At 36.5% G+C, this 17,419-nt stretch overlaps 1 protein-coding gene across 1 annotated transcript in view; it reads left to right on the top strand.

Moving 5' to 3' along the window:
- THEMIS (thymocyte selection associated) overlaps nt 1-12,120 on the top strand; it is a gene marked incomplete at both ends in the record, with an annotated part of 51,927 nt that extends 39,807 nt beyond the window's left edge. The window contains one exon of the mRNA XM_080929428.1: nt 11,662-12,120. Within this exon, the coding sequence (XP_080785554.1) occupies nt 11,662-12,120 (459 nt within the window). The remainder of the gene's footprint in view (nt 1-11,661) is intronic.
- Between the last annotated feature and the right edge of the window lie 5,299 nt (nt 12,121-17,419).

Below are 17,419 nucleotides of genomic sequence, written 5' to 3'. Positions count from 1 at the left end.
ATGACAAGATCTTCAAACCTCTAAAGAAGGAAATCAAGGAAGATCTCAGAAAATGGAAAGATCTCCCATGCTTAAGGATTGGAAGAATCAACATTTTAAAAATGGCAATCCTACCAAAAGCAATCTACAGACTCATTGCAATCCCCATCAAAATTCCAAACCAGTTCTTCACTGAATTGGAAAGAGCCATGTGCAATTTCATCGGGAATAACAATAGACCTAGAAAAGCAAAATCCATCCTCAACAAGAAGAAAACATCTGCGGGAATCACTCTCCCTGACCTCAAGCTATATTATAAGACAGTTGTGCTGAAACCTACATGGTACAGGTACAGAAACAGGCACATGGATCAATGGAATAGAATAGAAGATCCAGAAATGAGCCCTTGTGTATATGGTCACCTGATTTTTGACAAAGAAGCTGTAAACATTCAATGGAAAAAGGACAGCCTATTCAACAAATGGTATTAGTCCAACTGACACTCAGCATGCAGAAGAATGAAAAGAGACCCTTTCTTATCTCCTTGTACAAAGTTCAAGTGCAAGTGGATCAAAGATCTCCACATTAAACCAGGTACACCGAAACTATTAGATGAGCAAGTAGGGATAACCTTAGAACTCATAGGCACAAGAGAACATTTCTTAAACAGAACACCCATAGCTCGAGCTCTAAAGTCAAAGTTCGAGAAATGGGACTTAATGAGATTGTAAAGTGTCTGTAAGTTAAAGACACTATCAGGAAAGCAAAATGGCAGCCAACAGAGTGGGAAAAGATATTTACCAACCCCACATCAGATAGAGGCCTAATATCCAAGGTATACTAAGAACTCAAAAAGCAAGATACCAGAGAATCAAACAACCCTATTTAAAAATGGGGTATAGACTTAAAGAAAAATTTCTCAATTGAGAAATATCGAATGGCCAAGAAACATCTAAGGAAATGCTTAACACCCTTAGCCATCAGGGAAATGCAAATCAAAACAACCCTGAGATTCCATGTCACACCAGTCAGATTGGCCCAGATCCAAAACTCAGATGACAATAGATGCTGGCAAGGATGTGGAGAAAGAGGAACACTTCTCCATTGCTGGTGGGGTTGTAAACTGTTACAACCACTCTGGAAATCAGTCTGGTGGTTCCTCAAAAAATGGACATAGTACTACCTGTAGACCCAGTTATTCCACTTCTGGGCATGTACTCCAGAGATGCTCCAACATACAACAAAGATGCATGTACCACAATGTTCATAGCAGCTCTATTTATAATAGCCAGAAGCTGGAAAGAACCGAGATGTTCTTCAGTAGATGAATGGATACAAAAATTGTGCTTTATTTACACAATGGAGTACTACTCAGCTATCAGAAACAATGGCTTAGGAAATTTTTAAGAAAATGGATGCATCTAGAGAATATCATCCTGAGTGAGATAACCCAGTCACAAAAGAACAGACATAACATGCAGTCACTGATAATGGGATACTAATCCCAGAAAGCTCCGAACACCCCAGAAACAACCCACAGATTGTGTGAAGATCAAGAAAAAAAAAAAAAAAAAAAAAAGAAAAGAAAAGAATATATTCTAATGAAAAAAGAACTGTATTACATCCCCCTTTCTTCCTACAGCCCCTCCCACTTTCTCCTCTATCTCCTCAAATTAATAACCTCTTTTCCTATATTATTGTTACATATATACCTATGTGTATGTATATGTACCCACAAATACTTAATTACAACCTTATAAAAAATAAATAGGGCTGCTAGGAACATTGTGGTGCATGTGTCTTTGCTGTATGTTGGAACTTCTCTGGGGTATATGCCCAGAAGTGGAATAACTGTGTCTTCAGCTAGTAGTATGTCCAATTTTCTAAGGAATTGCCAGGCTAATATCCAGAATGCTTGTACCAATTTAGAACCCCACCAACAGTGGAGAAGTGTTCCTCTTTCTCTGCACCCTCACCAGCATCTGCTGTCATCTGAATTTTTTCATCTTAACCATTCTGGTTTGTATGAGGTAGAATCTCAGGGTTGTTTTGATTTACATTTCCCTGATGCCTAGGGATGTTGAGCACTTCTTTAGATGTTCCTCAATTAAGAACTTTTTGTATAGCTCTCTACCCCATTTTTTAATAAGGTTGTTTGATTCTCTGGCTACTAAGTTCTTGAGTTCTTTGTATACCTTGGATATTTGGCCTCTATCAGAAGTGGGGTTGGTAAAGAACATTTTCCAATCTGTTGGCTGCCATTTTAGTTTATTGACAGTGTTGTTAGCCTTACAAAAATTTGCAATCACATTAAGTCCAATATGTGGATACTTGACCTTAGAGCAAGAGCCATTGATGTTCTGTTCAGGAAATTTTCTCCTTTGCCTATGTATTCTAAGGTTTTCCCTATTTTCTCTATTAATAGTTTCCGTGTACCTGGTTTAATGTGGAGATCTTTGATCCACTTGCACTTGAGCTTTGTACAAGGAGATAAGAAAGGGTCTCTTTTCATTCTTCTGCATGCTGAGTGCCAGTTGGACCAACACCATTTGTTGAAAAGGCTGTCCTTTTTCCATTGAATTTTTACAGCTCCTTTTTCAAATATCAAGTGACTATATATATGAGGGCTCATTTCTGGATCTTCTATTCTATTCTTTTGATCCACTTGCCTATCCCTGTACCAGTACCATGCAGTTTTTTGTACAATTGCCTTGTAATATAGCTTGAGGTCAAGGATAGTGATTCCCAGAGATGTGTTCTTCTTGTTGAGGATCGATTTCGCTATTCTAGGTCTTTTGTTATTCCAAATGAAATTGCACATTGCTCTTTCCAGCTCTGTGAAGATTTGGGTTGGAGTTTTGATATGGATTGCATTGATTCTGTAAATTGCTTTTGGTAAAATGGCCATTTTTACAGTATTGATCCTTCTGATCCATGAGTAGGGGAGATCTTTCCATTTTCTGTGGTCTTCCTAGATTACCTTCTTTAGAGATTTGAAATTCTTGTCATACAGGTCGTTCACTTGCTTAGTTAGAGTCATACCAAGGTATTTTATATTGTTTGTGACTATTGTGAAGGGTATCTTTTCCCTAATTTCTATCTCATCATGTTTGTTTTTAGAGTGGAAGAAGGCTACTGATTTGTTTGAGTTAATTTTATATCCAGCCACTTTGCTGAACTTGTTTATCAGCTGCCGAAGTTCTCTGGTGGAAATTTTGGGGTCACTTACATAAACTATCATGTCATCTGCAAATAGAGATGTTTTTACTTCTTCCTTTTCAACTTGTGTCTATTTGATTTCCTTTTGCTGTCTTATAGCTCCGGTAAGGACTTCCAGTACTATGTTGAATAGGTAGGGGTAAGTAGGCAGCCTTGTCGAGTCCCTGATTTTAGTGGGATTGCTTCAAGGTTCTCACCTTTAAGTTTGATGTTGGCTACTGGTTTGCTGTATATTGCTTTTATTATGTTTAGTAATGGAGGTTGGATTCCTGTTTTTTTCCAAGACTTTTAACCTCTAGTGGTGTTGAATTTTGTCAAATGCTTTCTCAGCATCTTGTGAGATGATATGTGGCTTTTTTCTTTGAGTTTGTTTATATGTTGTATTATGCTGATGGAGTTTTGTATATTAGACCATTTCTGCCTCCCAGGGATGAAGCCTACTTGTTCATGGTGAATGATCATTTTGATGTGTTCTTGGATTCAGTTTGCAAGTATTTTGTTGAGTACTTTTGCATCAATGTTCATAAGGGTGATTGGTCTGAAGTTCTCTTTCCTTATTGGGTCTTTTTGTGGTTTAGGAATGAGGGTTATTGTGGCCACAAAAAATGAGTTAGTTAGTTTTCCATCTGACTCTATTTTTTGGGACAGTTTGGGAGTATTGGTATTAGGTCATCAATAAATATCTTATAGAATTCTGTACTGAACCCGTCTTGACCTGGGCTCTTTTTAGTTGGAAGGTATTTGATGACTGCTTTAATTTCTTTAGGGGTTATGGGATTATTTAGATGGTTTACCTGGTCCTTGTTTAACTTTACTATCAGGTATCTGTGTAGAAATTCACCCATTTCCTCCAGATTTTCCAGCTTTGTTGAGTATAGGCTTTTGCAGTAGGATCTGATGATATCTTGAATTTCCTCAGTTTCAGATGTTATTTCTCCACTTTCATTTCTGGTTTTCTTAATTTGTATACTCTTTCTTTACCCTCTAGTTATTTCAGTTAAGTATTTACCCATCGTGTTAATTTTCTCAAAGAACCAGCTCTTGGTTTTATTGATTCTTTCAATGGTTCCTTTTGTTTCTATTTGGTCTAATTCTGCCCTAAGTTTGATTATTTCTTGCCATCTACTTCTCTTGAGTGTATCTCCTTTCTTTTGGTCTAGAGCTTTCAACTATGCTGTCAAGTTGCTATTGTATGCTCTTTCCGGTTTTTTTTTTTTTTGGAAGCACTCAGAGCTATGAGTTTTTTTCTCTGTACTGCTTTGCATCCCATAGGTTTGGGTATGTTGGGTTTCCATTTTCATTAAATTCCAGAAAAGCCTTAATTTCTTTCTTTCTTCTTTGACTATGCTATAGTTTAATACAGCATTTTTTAGTTTCCATGTGTATATGGGGTTTTTGCTGTCTTTGTTTTATTAAAGACCAGTCTTAGACAATGGTTATCTGGTAGGATGCATGGGAGGATTTCATTCTTCTTATATCTATTGAGGCTTGTTTTGTGACCGAATATATGTTAAGTTTTGGAGAAAGTGTGGTGAGGTGCTGAGAAGAATGTGTATTGTTTTGTTTTATGATGATATGTTCTGTAGATGTCTATTAATTCCAAATGGTTTATCACCTCTGCTAGTTTCATTTTGTCCTTGTTTAGTTTCTGTTTCCATGATCTGTACATTGACTTGAGTGGGGTGTTGATCTCTCCCAATAATATTGTGTGTGGTGCAATGTATTTTTTGAGCTTTAGTAGGGTTTCTTTTATGAATATGGGTGCTCTTGTATTTGGAGCATTTATGTTAAGGATTGAGAGTTCCTTCTGACAAATTTTCCCTGTAATGAGTAAAAAGTGTTCTTTCTTATCTTTTTGATAACTTTTGTTTGAAAAATCTACTTTGTTTGATATTAGAATGGCCACTCCAGCTTGCTTCTTGAGGCCATTTGCCTGGAAGGTTTGTTTCTGTTGTGCCAACTTCGAACTGCAAGGAAGACACAACTTGGGGAAGTTCTTCTTTAAGCAGATTATTCAGGATCCTTGAACAAGCTTCTACTTCTGCTTCTGCCTCTGTCTCTGCCCCCGGGCGAAAGACCACATAGACTTATATCCCCTTGCGCCTGCCAATCTCTGTAAGCTACATGGGCCCAGCAGATAGGCTGCTTCAATAGGGAAGGGGGCAAGCTGAACAGGCACAACCAAATAAGATCTTGTTTACTACTGAGAGCACTCCCCATCAAGGAGGAGGATGGTGTAAACCAGGGCCATCTTCAGGGTGCGGCACCTTGCAGCTCTCTACATGTTCCCAAACTTTTACTCTGAGATAGTGTCTGTATTTGTCTCTGAGATGAGTTTCCTGTATGCAGCAAAATGCTGGATTCTGTTTATGAATCTAGCCTGATAGCCTATATCGTTTTATTGAGGAATTGAGTCCATTTATGTTAACAGATATTAAGGAATAGTCGTTGCTGTTTCCTGATACTTTTGCTTTTAGTGAAAGAATTGTGCCTGTTTGTCTTTCTTCTTTTGATTTTCTATTTAGGTATTTTCTTGTTTTTACTATGGTGTATTTTCCCTCCTTGTATTGGGTTTTCCACCTATATTTCATTGTAGTGCTGGGTTTGTGGTCAGATATTGTGTAAATTAAATTTTGTCCTGGAATATCTTGGTCTCTCCATCTGTGGTGATTGAGAATTTTGCTGAGTATAGCAGCTTAGACTGACACTTGTATTCTCTTAAGGTCTGAATGATGTCTGTCTAGGATCTTCTAGCTTTCATTTTCTCTGTTGAGAAGTTGGGTGTGATTCTGATTGGTCTGCCTTTATATGTTACATGACCTTTTTCCCTTACTGCTTTTAGTATTCTTTCTTTGCTTTGGGCATTTGGCGTTTTGACTACTATATGTCCCGAGGAATTACTTTTCTGGTCCAATCCATTTGGAGTTCTGTAGGCTTCTTTTATGCTCATGGTCATGTCATTTTTAAGGATAGGGAAATTTTCTTCTACAATTTTGTTGAAGATATTTACTGTGCCTCTTAGTTGATATTCTTTGCCCTCTTCTATTCCTATTATCCTGAGGTTTGGTCTTGTCATTGTGTCCTGGATCTCCTGGACATTTTGGGATAGGAGCTTTTTGGCTTTTGTATCTTTTCTGACTGTTTCGTTTATGTTTTCCATGTTGTCTTTGGCCCCTGAGATTCTCTCTTCCATCTCTTGTAGTCTGTTGGGGATGCTTGCATCTGTGACTACATATTTATTTTTTAGGTTTTCTACCTCCACGCTTTTCTCTTTTAGTGTTTTCTTTCTTGTTTCTATTTTCATTTTAAATTCCTTCTTCAATTTTTCATGTTTTGGTTCTGTTTTTCTCTAGTTCTTTGATTTCTTTTGTGTTTTCCTTGTTTCCTGTTTACAAGCTTCTATTTCTGTATGCTTTTCCTCCTATTCTTGTTTAAAGATCTCTCATCATCTTGAGGTATGATTTCAAGTCTGAGTCTTTTTATTTTCTGGACTGTTTGGCATTATACTGTTTGCTCTCATAGGAGAGCTGGGTTCTGGTGTTGCCCAGTTGTCTTGGTTTTCCTTAAGTAAGTTCTTTCACTTTTTTCTTGCCATCCTGTTGTCTGTGATTATACATGGTCTTGTTGTCAGTGATTGGTTCCAGTCTCTTGCGTGTTCCTTGCCTGTGTCCCTGGATCTATGATGTTCCTGGTAGTTGATGGCCTGAGTGTTTGTTCTGCAAGCATAGGCCCTCTGGGTAACATCCGTGTCCCTATGGCAGAGTTCTTGCTACCCTGTACCAATCGGGGGGCAGGTGGGGGTGGCGCTCAGCCCAGACCTCTCTGTTCTAGAGGTACTTGCAGAGCAATCTCACCAGGCCTGTGTTTCTGGATCTCTGCTGTTGCTGGTGGCAGATGGCCTGAGCGTTAATTCTGCATGCACTGGCTTTCCGGGTGGCAACAGAGTCCCTATGGCAGAGTTCTTGCTCCCCTGAACCAATTGGACAATTGTGAGGGGCACGCTTTCCATGTGCTGGGTCCAGACCTCTCTGTTCCCCAGGTACTTTCAGTGCAGTTTCACCAGGCTTGTGTCTCTGGATCTCTGCTATTTTCGGTGGCAGATGGCCTGAGCATTTGTTCTGCACACAAGGGCCCTCTGGGTGGAAACTGAGTCCCTAAGATAGAGTTCCTGCTTCCCTGAACCAATGGGGGCACTCTTTCCCCGCACTCGGCAGGGAACTCTCTGTGCCCTGGCTACTCGCAGCGCAGTCTCACCAGGCCTGTGTCCCTGGATTTCTGCTGTTCCTGGTGCCAGATCAAAAATAAATAAATCTTAATTTATGACTATAATAACAACCAAGAAGATGGCTTAGCAGGAAATTTCACTTGTCATCAAACATGATAACCTGAGTGTCTGGGGTCTACTTGGTAAAAAGTTTGAAATCTATCTGCTGTGGTTATCTGCTAACTTTCATATTTCTCATGACATGTGTGCCACACAAGTATGAACATACAGTAAATAAATAAATTTGAAGAATAAATGAAACATGTTATTAGAAAAAAAAGCATGTCTATAAAAAGCCTCTATTGTGGATATATCACAATCATATCCCTAAATATTGTGATAGGGTATCAAAGAGACCACTAGAGAGAAATGTTCAATTTTCTCTACTTTACCACAGAAATGAAGTTTAAAGGTGACCACACTTCTCTAGATAATTTCTGTTTAGCTTCTTTCTCTGTAAGTTAAATTTCTAACCTGACATCATACCTGTCTCATCTACATGGCACCAATGACTACTTAGTAGGAGCGCCCTTTTAGATTGGTTGCAATAGTAGTTGAAGAGATATATCAATCAAATTGTTTCCCTGTATCCAGACACTTAGTATGTTAACCTGTGTGCTATGTCATGTTCTAAGAAATAACACATAAATTGATAGATACAGCTTAGTCTTGCAATAGGATATGCAATAACTTGGCATGAGTACTGTGATTTACCTAAAATAACAGTAGTCCATTGGGGTCAGGTTGTTTCTAATTCTTAATATATTCTGTTTGCTAGTTCCTAAGGCAAACTCTACTCTTCAAAAATGATGAATCTAAATAATTCTTCAGTGGCTCATGTCATCTGATTGATAAAACAGAAATAAGACTATTTTAATGAACTTCAAGATTTTTATTAAAAAATCATGTTCCATAAAACTACTGAAACTTTTTATTTATTGATAATGATTGTAGACTCTTAGTAGTAACTTCTTATACTAAAAATGAAATTACTAAATTATTACTATACTAAAAAATGTGATTAAATACATGTAGGTACATACATGCCCTCACACAGATTCAAATAGTATAATAAATTAAGGAATATAATGTATTAAAATTTGTTTGACATAATTCCCTAAAATCAAAACAAGACAGAACAAATTTCTCCAACTAAAAATGCTCATTTTTGTTTTTCTTTTTTTTCCTTTCTTTTCTTGAGGTGGTAGTGTGTATACCTGTGTGTGTGTGTGTGTGTGTGTGTGTGTGTGTGTATGTGTGTATCTGTTTCTTTTTATGCTGGTGTGTAAGTATTTCTTGAATTTATTGGGTGTAGTTACCTTCCTTGGAGTTTTCCTCCTAGTATCCTCTCTAGGTCTAGATTAGTGGAATGGTATTGTTTAACTTTGGTTTTGTTATGGAATATCTTGGTTTCCTCATCTATTATGATTGAGAGTTTTGCTGGATATAATATTCTGTGCTGGCATCTGTGATCTCTTAAGAGACTCTGAGACATCTGCCCAGGTGTTTCTGTCTTTTAAAGTTTGTTGAGAAATTTGATGTAATTTTAGTAGGTCTGCCTTTATATGGTTTCTTTTGCTATTTTATGGATATGTTATATTTCAAATGTTATCCCCATTCCTGGCTTCCCCTGTGGAAAACCTCTATCCCATTCTCCCTTTCTTTGCTTCTATGAGGGTGCTCCCCCACCAAACCAATCCCACCTCACCTACACTGGGACATCTAGCCTTCACAGGACCAAGGGCCTCTCCTCCCACTGGTGCCCAATAAGGCCATCCTCTACGACATATGCAGCTAGAGCCATAGGTTCCTCCATATGTAGTCTTTTGTTGGTGGTTTAGTCTCTGGGAACTCTGGGGGGTCTGGTTGGTTGATATTGTTGTTCTTTCTATGGTGTTGCAAACCCCTTAAGCTCCTCCTTTAGGCCTTACTCTAACTCCTCCATTGGGGACACTGTTCTTATCCTATGGTTAGTTGCAAGCATCTGCCTCTGTATTTATCAGGCTCTGGCAGAGCCTCTTAGGAAATAGCTATATCAAGGCTCTGGTCAGCAAGCACTTCTTAGCATCTGCAATAGTGTCTGGGTTTGCTGTGTATATAGGATGGATCTCCAGATAGGGGAGTCTCTGGATGGTCTTTCCTTCAGTCACTGCTGCACTTTGTCTTCATATTTTCTCCCATGAGTATTTTGTTCCCCCTTCTAAGAAGGACTGAAGCATCCACACTTTGGTCTTTCTTTTTCTTGAGCTTAATATGGTCTGTGTGTATTGTATCAGGTATTTTGAGCTTTTGGGGAACTATCCAGTTATCAGTTAGTGCATACCATGTGTATTCTTTTGTGACTGTGTTACCAAACACAGAATGATATTTTCTAATTTCATTCATTTGCCTAAGAATTTCATGAAGCCATTGTTTTTAATAGCTGAGTAGTACTCCATTGTGGAAATGAACCACATTTTCTGTATCCATTCCTCTGTTGAAGGACATCTGGGCTCTTTCCAGCTTCTGGCTATTATAAATAAGACTGCTATGCACATAGTGGAACATGTGTTCTTGTTATATGTTGGGGCATCTTTTAGGTATATGCTCAGGAGTGGTATAGCTGGGTCCTCAAGTAGTATTATGTCCAGTTTTCTGAGAAACTGCCAGTCTTATTTCCACAGTGGCTGTACAAGCTTGTAATTCCACTAACAATGGAGGAGTGTTCCATTTTCTCCACCTCCTCACCAGCATCTGTTGTTACCTGTGTCTTCTAGAAATGACAGAGCAGCCTCACCAGTAATTCCTTATCAATATATTTCTAAAGAGACATGGAGAAGCATTAATATCAATAGACATTGCTAAGGTGGAAGGGGGAAATATCAAGAGGCTCAAACCCTAGATAGATGTCTATAGGCAACCAAGGGATATAGAGAGAAGGATAAATAGTCATCCTCAGGGATATGCCCTTTAATTGGTTATCCATTGTCGACTGGTCAGTGATGATATTATGTTCCAATTTATCAATGCTAAACTTATTGAGAAGATTATATTTATAATTACACATATGCACACACACACACACACACACACAACTCATATGCTTATACCTGCACAAAAATCAGTCCAATCAATAATTTAAGCAGCTACAGTTCCATAAAGCTTTGTAAGGAGCACTGATCTACTAGGAAACATTATGTTAGGATTTATTCATATGTGTTTTCCTCCAAGGAATCTACAAGAAAAGGAAAATGGGAAATTATACATGTCAAACTCCCATTTGGAAAGTCATAGGGCTTCAAATATAGTTAAGAACTCTGACACTAATTAGAACATTACAATTATTGTTCATTATTGTAAAGTATCCACAACATGAAATATATCTTAAAGCATATGGTTCAGCTACATTTAATACATTCATCCTCTAGTTGCAGCTGAACAACTTTTTCTATCAAAATCTGACCAAATCCATTTACTTCTGGGAAATGTATTTCATTCTTTAATTCAGTGTGTTCCAGGAGAATAAAATACATTCGTGGAAAAGTTAAGCAAGTTTTCTTTTTATAAAAATTGGAAAAATGTTGAGTATAAATTCCTTTCTCAAAAATCACATTGATAGTCCGGATGGCACACATTGTCACTAGATTTCCTATTTATAAGGACAGGATATTTGTTTTTTCAAGAAGTTTCCTCTTGTTTCCATTTTTTTCTTGTCCAGATAATTTAGTAATTTATAAGTATATTCTGACATTGTTCATGGAAGAGTTTCAGGTTCAAATATGCAGCTTAGAATGAGGATATAGCACAGGCAGTAAAATGGTTGCATAGCAACCATGAGTTTACCCCAATAATCTAGGTAAGAGAGTTGGGCATGATGGTGTACACATTCAATTCCAGCTCCTGTGAGAGCAGAGACAGGGAAATCTTTCTTACTCACTGGAGAGCCAATCTCACCTAAGTTGTAAGCACTAGGCCACAAAGAGACATTGCTATGGAGGACAAAGGGCAGGGTTGCTGAAGATAACAGAGACAGTCCTCTGGCTTCCATACACATGTTTATGCACACTCATGTTTGCACACTCATATTTATATACATGTACATAAAATGAATACTTAATATTTAAAAATTTATGTTATACTTATGATATGGATTTTTAATTTTGATTGCCTTATGAGAATTTTCACTGTAATTATGCTAATGTACACAATTCTGTTCTTAGGTCTTTTTAAGGTCATGGCTGATAAAACTCCATACCTGACAATGGAAGAAATCACAAGAACGATTAATATCGGACCCAGTAGACTAGGTCATCCTTGCTTTTATCACCTGAAAGATATAAAGCTAGAGAATCTCACTATTAAGCAGGGTGAGCCAATCCGGTTCAACTCAGTTGAAGAGATTAATGGAGAAATGTTGGTGAATTGTGGTGTGGCAAGGAATCATCAGAGTCACTCTTTTACTTTGCCATTGTCACAAGAAGGAGAATTTTATGAATGTGAGGATGAACATATCTATACCCTAAAAGAAATTGTTGAATGGAAGATTCCCAAAAACAGAACACGAACAGTGAAACTTACAGATTTCTCAAATAAGTGGGATTCAACTAGTCTATTCCCGGAAGACTTTTGTGGTACATTGATTCTCAAGCCTGTTTATGAAATCCAAGGTGTGCTGAAATGTAAGTATCCACCAAGTATGATATCCTGTGTGAGTATGCATTGTGGAATTTGGGCTAGAGAAGCTTTTAGAACCTGAAGAATGAAACTCTGTCCCTATCATTCATTAGATCTCTTAGACTTAGGCTCTCCATCTGTATATTTAATCACTGCCTTAAAGAGAAAACTGTGAAATGAGTATGTAGATATGTTATCAACAATTTAGCACTCTATCCAAGTATAAGATACTAAACTATCAGATACAGGTAGACTAAAATGCTCATTGTTTGTATTACTGGTTATTAAGAGTTAATTTTTAGAACAAGGATCAGAAAAAGTTTTCTTTACAGGGTCTCTTATTCTTACTCATGACAACTTTTTTTTTTCAAAATCTTATCCAATTATGAATGGCCACAATTTCTGTTAACATATATTCTCTGACTTAACAAAAATGATATGTTAATGTAATTTTCACATTAGTGTATTTCAGTCTTTGTTGATATTTTCTTATATTTTAAAATACCTGCTTTAAACTTATAAAATTACTTCAAATATTTTAAACTTACAGAATTAATGGGAAATCAGTTGCGTATAGAATTCTGAACCTAGTTCCAGCCAAGCATGATAGCATGTCAAGTACCCGAGCTCCTATGGAGGTTGAGGCAGGAGGATGGCAATTTCAGGTCTGCCTGGGTGATACAGAGAGTAACAAGGTTAGTCTGGTCAACTTAGCAAGACTCTGTCTCAAAATAAAAAATAAAAAGGAGCAGAGAATACAGCTAAGGAGTAGGACAGTTGCTTAACACAGGTGAGGTTCAAGGTTCAATAATGTTCTAAATGAAAGCTTTAGATGAGCTGTGTTTTCCCTTCTTGAGGTTGTTTTGAATGTGAATTAAGATAGTACTAAATAACTAAAGATCATCAAGCAGAACCATAATATATTGTCAAAACCTACCTCCTTAAATATGTCAAAAATTTTCTCTGCTCTCATTACCCTTACATACTTATAAAGAAAGCATATGAATCTTTTGGTAGGTTTTCGAATTTTGTGTTAAATTCTACCATGCTAAAAAGTTTAATTAAAATTTGATCAATTCACTTTGAACTAAAGGTATAGAAAGTGTTTTCATGGTTTAATTTTATAAAATATTGACACTGCAGCAAACTTTAGGACTTATAGCAGTGTTTGATTAGCTGCCACAAAGCATGCAACCAAGATGGATAATTTTTCTTACTGTTCATAAATAATAGTATTTTATTGTTTTCTAATCATCTGATTTTCTATAATTATTATCTTTTACCTGTCATATACTTACAAATGAGAACAAACCCAGAGGTTAAACATATGGAGAGAGACATTAGAACTTTTAATGAATTTGGATTATGAATCAAGTGTTGATACATGAATTAGATATAGTCAAACCTTGTAAAATTAAAGGACATTAAAGACTGACCTCAAAGGCAACTGTTGCAAAATGGGTGAGCAAGTGAGTGGAAATTACAACTGTATGAAAAAGAGCAGACAGAGATAAACATGAAAATACACAGGGCATATATGTTTGTTGGAGAGGGGAGGTGACCATTCACAGAAGGTCATAAACACTATCCAAAGAGATAAACTTGAAATTTGTCTTAATCAAAAAAGACTGTTAAGCTGGAAGATGTAGAGTATGTGAGCATAGTAACTATAGCAAAAAATTTACCTAGAGTCCTCTTCAGTGGACATAGCAATAGGAAAGACAGAAAACATAGGTGTACTTAGTATATCCAAGATGTACTATTTGCAAGATCTAAAAGTATTTTGGAAGCCAACTTACTCAACTGGTCAACCTTAATTTCAGCCTTTTATTTTGTCTACTGGTTGAATGAATATGCATTTATTAGATATAAACAGAAGAGGAACAGCATTTATTAGAATTGTTCAGGTAGACTTAAACAGATCTTCCTGCTATTTAACCAAAAACAACCTTGGGTTAAACACCCTTCATAAAATGCTAACAAGGTTTCTACTATGTATTAAAATAAAATTTTCATGTTCATTATTTTTGGTAAGGTTTCTTTAGGACATTTTGAATATTACTTATTATCTCTATTGATAGCTGTCTGAGATGAGCTTGCATATATACAAACTGCAAAATATTTTATGAAAACAAAGACAAAAACACATCCTTTAAAAGTGACACATTTTAAAAAATTTTAAATTACAGATTTTTTTCTATGTCATACCTATGTATGACAAGGTAATGGTGTTTTGACTCAATTGTGGTCTTCTTCTGCATTATTTCTTTAGATTGAGATCATATGCTCATTAAATTTAAGAGACCTAGCACAGTTGCTTTGTCTGTGCCTGGGTATCAGGTAGAGCGTAAAACCCTTAAGCTTGATTCTTTTTCCCCACAAAGTGACAGGAAACAGAATGGGCCTAGGAAAGGCAGGGTGTTTTACAGTAACCTTAATGGAAAATGGAAAATTATATAAATAGCTAAGAAATATTGATTTCTGAAAGGTAAATTATGGTAAGTAATGAAGAAGAGGAAATACAAACATTTTATTTTTACAACTGGTTTTTAATTTGTTATTAATATGACAATTTGTAACCCAGAAAAAGGAAAAGCAGCAGAAATAAATTACAGCACTTTGCATATATGTCATGACCCCTTTGGATGTCAAACAACCCTTTTACAGGGGTCACCTAAACCATCAGAAAACACAAGTGTTTACATTGCAAGTCATAACAGTAGCAAAATTACATTTATGAAGTTGTAATAAAGATAATTTTATAGTTGGGTGTTACCATAATATGAGGAGCTGGATTAAAGGGTCACAGCACTAGGAATGTTGATTAACACCATATTAAAGGGAAACACATATTTCTGGATTCCAGTCAAAACTCTTTTATTGGCTTAATGTCTTCCTATCAGACACACTAAAACATTGGTCAAAGAGTTACCTCATTTACAGGAGAGGTGACTATCTAAAATTTGTAATTACTGGTCACATACAAGTAATTTGAAAATGGTTTTTTGCTTATTAAAAAATACAAAATTCATGTGATAAGGCATATGTGAGTTTCAGTATTTGTAAATGAAAACTTGAGTCCTTTAAGTTTCCTTTATAAAAAATAGAGGTCTTGCATATTGATTTTGTAAATCTTATGTCTTGATACATAGATTAATAATTAGATCCTTCTTAACTAAAAAAAATTCACCATCAGATAGGTTCTTTTGTCTTTTGGAAGTATGCTTAATGCTGCCCAAAGCATGGTGGTCCAGGCTTCATGAAGTTATATAAAAATATGAATTCATGTCATAAGCTCCAACCACAGAGCAAAAAGGAGACCGGGAAAAACAGTTTTGGATATCATATATTAGATAATAAATGAATAGAAGAAAGATACTTTTTTGTAGTTTCTTAATGCCTTAGGCTTCACCACACTGTCTCCTCTTGTTTCTGTCATTAATTTTTTAATTGAACAACTCCATGTTAAAAAACAAATATAAATGTACAGATTTTAAGCATTTTTTGCATAAAAGTATATAAATGCATTTTTGTCAGTACTTGATTTTTTAAAAAGGTTTAATAATATGCATTAAAATCATACTAGTTACAATGAGCATAAAGTACATGTAAAACAAGATGTAACCTGGAAATGGTCAAAGTTTTCTTAGTGTATAAAGATTAAGCATAATGATTTTTCTTTTTTGGGGGTCTTTGTTTTTCTTGAACTTCATATAGTCTGTGAGTTGTTTCTGGGGTGTTTAAAGCTTTCGAGGGTTAGTATCCAGTTACCAGTGACTGCATATTATGTCTGTTCTTTTGTGACTGAATTACCTCACTCAGGTTAATACTCTCTAGATGCACCCATTTTATTAAGAATTTCATAATGTCATTATTTCTGATAGCTGAGTAGTATTCCATTGTGTAAACATACCATAATTTTTGTGTCCATTAAACTACAGAAGGACATCTGGGTTCTTTCCAGCTTCTGGCTATTATAAATAGGGCTGCTATGAACATTGTGGTGCATGTTCCTTTGTTGTAAGTTGGAGCTTCTCTGGGGTATAGTCCTAGAAGTAGAATAGCTGGATATTCAGGTAGTACTATGTCCAATTTTCTGAAGAACCATCAGACTGATTTCCAGAGTGGTTGTATCAGTTTACAACCCCACCAACAGTGGAGAAGTGTTCCTCTTTCTCCGCAACCTCACCAGCATCTGCTGTCATCTGAGTTTTGGAACTTGGCCAATCTGACTGTTGTAAGGTGGAATCTCAGGGTTGTTTTGATTTGCATTTCCCTGATGGCTAAGAATGTTGAACACTTCCTTAGATGCTTCTCAGCCATTCGATATTCCTCAATTGAGAATATTTTGTTTAGCTCTCTACCCCATTTTTTAAAAGCGTTGTTTGATTCTCCGGTGTCTAGCTTCTTGATTCATTGTATACCTTGGATATTAGGCCTCTATCTAATGTGGGGATGGTAAAGATCTCTTCCCACTTTGTGGCCTGCCATTTTGTTTTGCTGACAGTGTCCTTAGCCTTACAGAAACTTTGCAATCTCATTAAGTCCCATTTATCAATCTTTGACCTTAGAGCACGAGCTATTGGTGTTCTGTTTAGGAAATTTTCTCCTGTGCCTATGTGTTCTAAGGTTTTCCCTACTTTCTCATCTAATAGTTTCAGTGTACCTGGTTTAATGTGGAGATCCTTGATCCACTTGCACTAGAACTTGTACAAGGAGATAAGAAAGGGTCTAATTTCATTCTTTGGCAGGCTGAGAGCCAGTTGGACCAACATCATTTGTTGAATACACTGGCCTTTCTCCATTGTATGTTTACAACTCCTTTGTCAAAAATTAAGTGACCATAAATGTGAGGGCTCATTTCTGGATCTTCTATTCTATTTCATTGATCCACGTACCTCTCTCTGTACCGGTACCATGCAGTTTTTAGCACAATTGCCTTGTAATATAGGTTTAGGTCAGGGATAGTGATTCCCGAAGATGTTTTCTTGTTGTTGAGGATCGATTTTGATATTTTAGTTTTTTTGTTCCCGATGAATTTTCAAATTGCTCTTTCCAACTCTGTGAAGAATTGAGTTGGAATTTTGATGAGAATTGCATTGAATCTGTAGATTGCTTTTGGTAATATGACCATTTTTACAATGTTGATCCTTCCAATCTATGAGCATGAGAGATCTTTCCATCTTCTGATATCTTCTTCAATTTCCTTCTTCAGAGACTTGAATTTCATGTCATTCAGTTCCTTCACTTGCAGGACCTGTATGACAAGAATTCAAACCTCTAAAGAAGAGAATCAAGGAAGAT

Source organism: Micromys minutus, assembly GCF_963924665.1.
Source record: "Micromys minutus genome assembly, chromosome: 15".
Classification (NCBI taxonomy): domain Eukaryota; kingdom Metazoa; phylum Chordata; class Mammalia; order Rodentia; family Muridae; genus Micromys; species Micromys minutus.
This window is presented reverse-complemented; position numbering and strand designations above follow the sequence as displayed.